Here is a 7,491-nt window from a genome sequence, read left to right as displayed (position 1 = left end):
CCTAGAGGAATTATGTCAACAAGAATGAAAATAAGGCAAAGACTATCTGCATATAATAAAAATTAAAGCAATTTTTTTTAGAGACGGAGTTTTGCTCTTGTTGTCCAGGCTTGAGTGCAATAGCAGGATCTCAGCTAACCACAACCTCTGCCTCCCAGGTTCAAGCGATTCTCCTGGCTCAGCCTCCTGAGTAGCTGGGATTACAGGCATGAACCACCACAGCCAGCTAATTTTGTATTTTTAGTAGAGACAGGGTTTCACCATGTTGGTCAGGCTAGTCTCGAACTCCCGACCTCAGGTGATCTGGTCATCTCAGCATTCCAAAGTGCTGGGATTACAAGAGTGAGCCACCGAGCCTGGCCTAAAGCAATTTTAAGAAAGTGAATTTTGGTACATTTTGAAGAATAATTATATAAAAGACTAGAATGCAATTCCATTTCTAGGAATATATATTATAGAAATACTTCCAAGAGGACAAAATTATATATGTACAAGGCTACTCATTACAGTATTTTTGTAATAGGAAAAGGTTAAAGACCATCTGAACGTCCACCAATAAGGGACAGGTGTCATCCCAGGGATACAGGAATGATTTAACATATCCAAGTCAATAAATGTGATACATCACATAAAAAGAATTAAAGACAAAAACCACACAATCATCTCAATAGATGCAGAAAATGAATTCAACAAAATCCAGCACCCCTTTACGATAAAAACTCTCAACAAACTAAGCACAGAAAGGACCTAACTCAAAATAATAAAAGCCATATACAACAAAGCCAACATCATACTGAATGGGGAAAAGTTGAAAGCATTCCCCCTGAGAACAAGAACAGGACAAGGATGCCCACTTTCACCACTCCTATTCAACGCTGTTTTAGAAGTACTAGCCAGAGCAATTAGTCAAGGGAAAGCAATAAAGGGCATCCAAATTGGAAAAGAGGAAGTCAAACTATGACTGTTTCCAGATGATATGACTGTATACCAAGGAAATCCTAAAGACTCCCACAGACTTTTAGACTTGATAAACGAATTCAGTGAAGTCTCAGGTTAGAAAATCAATGTACACAAATTCGTAGCACTGCTATACATCAACAATGTCCAAGTTGAGATTCAAATAAAGAACTCAATTCCTTTTTTTTTTTTTTCCCAAGACAGAGTTTCGCTCTTGTTGCCCAGGCTGGAGTGCAATGTTATCTCGGCTCACTGCAACCTCTGCCTCCCTGGTTCAAGCGATTTTCCTGCCTCAGCCTCCCGAGTTAGCTGGGATTACAGGCATGTGCCACCACGTCCAGCTCATTTTTTATATTTTTAGTAGAACGGGGTTTCTCCATGTTGGTCAGGCTGGTCTCAAACTCCCAACCTCAGGTGATCTGCCCACCTTGGCCTCCCAAAGTGCTGGGATTACAGGTGTGAACCACCACGCCCGGCCCTCAATTCCTTTCACAACAGCTACAAAAAAAAAAACCAAAAAAAAACCAGAATACCCAGAAATATACTTAACCAAGGAGATGACAGATCTCTACAAGGAGAACTACAAAAGACTGCCAAAAGAAATCACAGACGATACAAACAAATGGAAAGTCATCCCATGCTCATGAATTGGAAGAATCAAATGATCATACTGCCCAAAGCAATCTACAGACTAAATGCAATTCCCATCAAAATACCAACATCATTTTTCACAGAATTAGAACAATCCTAAAATTCTTCCTTTTCCTCCAGACAATCTGGAAACATCACATTACCAGACTTCAAATATACTGCAAGCCTATAGCTACCAGAACAGCATGGTACTGGTATAAAAGTAGGCACATAGACCAATGAAACAGAATAGAGAACCCAGAAATAAAGCCAAATACATACAGCCAACTGCTCTTTAACAAAGCACACAAAAACAAAAATTGGGGAATGGACACCCTATTTAATGAATGGTGCTAGGAAAACTGGCTAGCCACATGAAGAATGAAACTGGATTCCTATCTGTCACCCTATACAAAAATCAACTCAAGTTGATCAAAGACTTAAATATAACGCCTGAAACTATAAAAATTCTACAACACTGGAAAAAGTCTTCTAGACATTGGCCTTGGCAAAGAACTCATTACTAAGACTCCAAAAACAAATGCAACAAAATTAAAAATAAATAAATGGGACCTAATTAAACTAAAAAGCTTCTGCACAGCAAAAGAAATAATCAACGGAGTAACAACCCTCAGAATGGGAGAAAATATCTTCAAACTATGCACCCAACAAAGGACTAATATCCAGAATCTACAAGAACTCAAATTGCAATGAAAAAAAATTACATTAAAAAGTGGGCAAGCCGGGCGCGGTGGCTCAAGCCTGTAATCCCAGCACTTTGGGAGGCCGAGGCAGGTGGATCACGAGGTCAAGAGATCGAGACCATCCTGGTCAACATGGTGAAACCCCGTCTCTACTAAAAATACAAAAAATTAGCTGGGCATGGTGGCGTGTGCCTGTAATCCCAGCTACTGAGGAGGCTGAGGCAGGAGAATTGCCTGAACCCAGGAGGCGGAGGTTGCGGTGAGCCGAGATCGCGCCATTGCACTCCAGCCTGGGTAACAAGAGCGAAACTCCGTCTCAAAAAAAAAAAAACAACAACAAAAAAAAAAATCTCAGAATTTACCACCATAAAATTCATTCATGTAACAAAACACCACTTGTACTCCAAAAGCTATCAAAATTTTATTTTATTTTTTGGAGATAGAGTCTCGCTCTGTCACTCAGTCTGGAGTGTCATGATCTCGGCTCACTACAACCTCGGCTTCCCAGGTTCAAGCAATTCTCCTGCCTCAGCCTCCCAAGTAGCTGGGACTACAGGAGCGCACCACCACAACCAGCTAATTTTTGTATTTTTAGTAGAGACAGGGTATCGCCATGTTGGCCAGGCTGGTCTCAAACTCCTGACCTCAAGTGATCCACCCACTTCAACCTCCCAAAGTGCTGGGATTACGGGTGTGAGCCACTGTGCCCAGCCACTGCTGAAATTTTTAAAAAAAGGAGGGACAGGTGAAATAGATTATGAAGAGCCATACAAGAAAGTGTTAAGGGGTTATTAAAAATGAGTCAGCATTTTTGTTTTCTTTACCCATATATGAAACCATCTCTAACACAAATTAGGTGGAAAAAAAAAAAGCAAAGGGAAAAACTGCATAATCTGCAGCCATATATGTAAAAAATGCACCGATTCTGACCTATAGCATATTTCTGAAAGGACACTCAAGGAAGTAGAAAACAGTGACTGCTTCCTGGATGAAGAGCTGGGACACAACAGAGGAGACTTACTTTTCAATGTACCTTTAGCTCTTTTAGAAATGAGCATATATCATCTATTCAAGAGGCAGATTTTTAAAGTTTTTATAAAAAGCTAAGTAACGCCCAGAGTAACCAGACAAATTTCTTAACTTTGCCCAAGTGATAAATATATACTGGTGAACCAGAACTGCTTTTCTTTTTTTTTTTTTTTTTTTTTACATTTTCTGTTAGCAACCACTTTCAAAAAACTAGAAAATCATTCTTGGTTCTCCAAACCATCTCCACCCAGTGAGTCAGTTAGTAAAAGGGCTGGGTCTCACTGTTTCTCATAGATGGCATGAAGCCCAGGAACCTAAGAGGCAGCTGTTGCAAATTTATGGGGAGAAAAAAAATACACAAAACAAGAAGGATGACTGAAGACAAGCAACAGAGAATACAACTTTGCAAAACCGGTAGGATCATTTAAATCAGTCAGAGATTTGGAGAAAGAAAGTGGAGGCATGGCTAGTCCTCTGCACGGACAGGTAGGTAGCCACCCACCAGTGAGGACTGAAAGGCAGTCCTCATTGAAAAGGACTGAAAGTTTGCAGTGGCCAAAATTATCTCTTCTACCTATTTAGTGCTTGAAACTTTTTCCTTGCCTGGAAGGTAACTCATTACACTCATCAACTAATTCAGACACATTTGGCAGATTAGCTGGCTATCAGCTAGCAAAAATTAGGGCATTTAAGGCAGTCGAAGATAGCCTCATTTCTGTCACTTTAAGGTGGACATCAGCCATCTACCTCTGCATCTTGGTTTCCTTGGGCAGTGTTTGCACAGGATAAGTTAATTTCAACATACATTGGCTGCTGGTTGGGGAACAGGAATCAAATCTGGAATGCTATTCTAGAATAGTTTCCAAGAACTGTAAACAAGAGTCAGCGTACAACCTTGGCCTGGTTCACTAAGCACAGTAAAAATTTCCCAAGTTTCCCTAAATTTGCTGTGTCACCGGAAAGTACAGCCACCACCAACCAGCCAGACGGCTTTTAGCACTGCCCGTGCGTTTCCCTACTCGGCCTCCCGCGAGGCGGCTGGGCCACGCTCCGGCCTCAGCCCCTCCACCTGCTCGAGGGCGGCGCGCCACTGGTCCCTGGGATTTCCGTACGGACCGAAGGGCTTCCAATCTTCCTGCAAGCCGGGCCGGCCGCCTCACCCACGCCACCCCAACACACCCTGGCAGGCAGCCCGGCTCCGAAACGCACACACCGAATCGCAGCCATCCGGGAGGTCCACATGGCCCTGCCGCCGCGTCCCACCAGCTCTGGGACGGCGGCACGCCAAGCAGGTTGGGGGCGAGACGACAGAGGCGGACTAGGAGTTGGGAAGGGGAGGGGGGCGCCGCGCCTCACCTGACCCCAGCAGCAGCGTCACAGCCAAACCTGGTCGTCTGCAAAATGGAGCCGGGGGCGAGCCCAGGGAGGGCGGGGCGTCTCGCGAGCCCGTTAGGATCGCGGCTGCAGCCGGGAACGCCCCCGGAGCCGGAGAGGGCGGCGCCGGAAGTGGGCTGTCCCTGAGCCCCGCCCCTCGGCTCCACCTGGTGGAAAAGACGCTCCCTTTGGGTGGCCCAGCTGATTTTTAATCACATTTCTCTGTCGCAAGGACCCTGAGCCAATCCCTTTTAAGGCTGCTTCAAGTCACCTAGGAAGTTGCAGCACTCCCGGAGGTAGCTGGGGCCCCTTCAGTGGTGGGCGGCAGAGAAGGGCTGAGACTGGGAGACTGTACAGCCTCTTTGCCACTGAAATACCGTCCTCCAGGTATTTTCTGGGAACAAAGACGGCATTTTTTATTAGCCTCCTGTGAAAATAATTAATATTTGTGGGAAATCTTAGTCGGAACTGTAGATGCACTAATCAGAATCACTCCCGAAGGGAGTTGTTAGGTGATTCTAGGCTCCCCTCGTGTGCTAGAGCATTAAACACACATAGTATTAAGTATTTGGGGCAATTACAAGGGATCAGATGAATATCTTAAACTCATTAAGGAGTTCCTATTCTAGAGCAAAAACCAATCAGCTACATTTTAGAGTGAATTAAGGTAGTTTCTGGGTGTAGTCTCCGGAACAGCAGCATCACCTGGAAACGTGTTAGTAATGCAGATTATTGAACTCCACCTTAGACCTACTGAATCAAACTCCTGGGGTGGTGCCCAGCGATCTGTTTTAATAAGCCCTCCAGGGGGTTCTGATGCACACTAAAGTTTGCACACCTGATACACATCAATTTATTTATTCCTCCACACACTTTTCTACCCAAAAGCTTCCTCATGGGGGTGGAATAGAATGGATTACGATTTTAAATGGGAAGAGCAAGCAAAATATACATGGCTTCCAAATAGGGGTGTGGAGAGAAAAGTATTTGAGCCAGATCACTGCCTCATTTAACAATGGTAGACAAAGCTGCACAACTCTTTGGGTGACCAGCATTAATTCCCCGACACCCAACAGTCTGTCTACCTGGCAAATAACAGGACTTTCTGTCCTACCTACCCCAGAGACCTCCAGGATTTAAGCATTCCCTGAGAAGACTTACTATTCTTCATTCTACAGAGTTCCCTTGGTGAGCTTGCCCCAAACCCTCCCTCTGCCTTAATTACCACCATAACAGAATATTTGCCAAACCTCTTATTTCCAGGCCACTTTTCTGAGCTGCAGGAATAGTCCAATAGTCTACCACGATATTTGCCATTTCATCCTTTCAAGTCATGCTTTCTTCCTGGCATAAAAGGCATTCCAGGATCAGAGACCCTTTCCTCATGCTTCCTCTGTCTAGAAAACACTGCTCATCTTTTAACAATTATTCATCTAGGGAGGAGGGGGCCTTTGGGGGGCTGGAAACACCTTGGTCCCACAGAGGAGAAATAGGCCAGGCCAATTCTCCCCCTGTAATTGTCAACACAGATACCGTAGAAGCCCCAGGATATGTGAACATGACCGAGGGGGAGATGGAATATGAGGAGATCACATTGGAAGGGGGTAACTCAGCTCTGGGCTTCAGCATTGCAGGTGGCACTGACAACCCACACATCAGTGGCAATCTGTCCATTTTCATCACCAAGATCATTCCTGGTGGGGCTGCAGCCCAGGATGGCCGCCTCAGGGTCAACGACAGCATCCTGTTTGTAAATGAAGTGGACATGTGTGAGGTGACCCACCCAGCAGCAGTGGAGGCCCTCAAAGAGGCAGGCTCCATTGTTCGCCTCTATGTCATGCGCCGGAAGCCCCCGGCTGAGAAGGTCATGGAGATCAAGCTCATCCAGGAGCCTAAAGGTCTTGGCTTCAGCATCGCGGGGGGCGTAGGGAACCAGCACATCCCAGGAGATAATAGCATCTATGTAACAAAGATCATGAAAGGGGGTGCTGCCCACAAGGATGGGAGGTTGCAGATTGGAGACAAGATCCTGGCGGTCAACAGTGTGGGGTTGGAGGATGTCATGCATGAAGGCGCTGTGGCAGCCCTGAAGAACACGTATGGTGTTGTCTACCTAAAGGTGGCCAAGCCCAGCAATGCCTACCTGAGGGACAGCTATGCTCCCCCAGACATCACAACCTGTGAGAGCCCTTCAAATGCCAAAGCTCCCCATGACCCATACTGTTTAACCCCATGACATGCAGCCCCATGACATCCCTGTAGCTGTCCCTCTTCAGATATTCCCCATGAAATAGCCACAATCGCTGATCCTTGCTGTGGCTGGAGAAGAGATGGAAAAATCAGTTGCCATAAAGGAACTGAGAAGATTGTCAATGATCTCTCCCCCAGAAGGCACAAAGCCCAGGTGGTTTGATGACTAATTTTCTGAAATTCTCAAAAGATAGATAATTTTTCTGCTCTTCCAGAGTACAGGAAAAGATACAAGATTTCACATTTCACTGTATAAGTCCAGTTCAAATGGTCACAAAGATAACATAAAGTAAGGAGAGTATAGACCCATTTTGCTTCTTAATAGAGATGCAAAAGTTTACAATATAGTAGCAAACCAAACATGCCAGCATATTAAGGGAATAACATAGGGTTTGTTTCAGAAAACTAAAGATGGCTCAATATTAAGAAATCTCTTAATATGATTCATATATTAAAAAGTCGGCCAGGCAGAGTGGCTCATGCCTGTAATCCCAGCACTTTGAGAGGCCAAGGGGGGTGGATCATGAGGTCAGGAGATCAAGACTAT

The 7,491-nt window shown here is 44.9% G+C and overlaps 2 protein-coding genes across 5 annotated transcripts in view; one reads left to right on the top strand and one right to left on the bottom strand.

The window, feature by feature from the left end:
* Positions 1-5,878, bottom strand: part of ANXA7 (annexin A7) — a 37,356-nt gene extending 31,478 nt beyond the window's left edge. The window contains exon 1 of one of the 4 annotated variants that reach the window (XM_017519536.2): positions 4,677-5,878. Coding sequence is in view for 2 of the 4 variants with exons in the window: in XM_017519535.2 (XP_017375024.1) it covers positions 4,068-4,123 (56 nt within the window). In the remaining 2 variants the exon portion in view is untranslated. Of the gene's footprint in view, positions 1-4,067; positions 4,439-4,499; positions 4,652-4,676 lie in introns of those variants that run through there. The other 3 variants (XM_017519537.2, XM_017519535.2, XM_017519538.2) reach the window with 3 other exon arrangements.
* On the top strand, positions 4,722-7,455 carry LOC108296936 (disks large homolog 4-like). Its single transcript, XM_037735228.1, is given in 4 exon segments — positions 4,722-4,826; positions 5,818-5,882; positions 6,132-6,924; positions 6,926-7,455. Coding segments are annotated over 4 exon segments (1,026 nt in total). The 3' UTR covers positions 6,989-7,455.
* Positions 7,456-7,491: the final 36 nt, after the last annotated feature.

This window comes from Cebus imitator, unplaced genomic scaffold, assembly GCF_001604975.1.
Source record: "Cebus imitator isolate Cc_AM_T3 unplaced genomic scaffold, Cebus_imitator-1.0 Scaffold755, whole genome shotgun sequence".
NCBI classification, from domain to species: Eukaryota; Metazoa; Chordata; class Mammalia; order Primates; family Cebidae; genus Cebus; species Cebus imitator.
The sequence above is the reverse complement of the archived record's forward strand: the minus strand, read 5'-3'. Positions and strand labels throughout refer to the sequence as shown.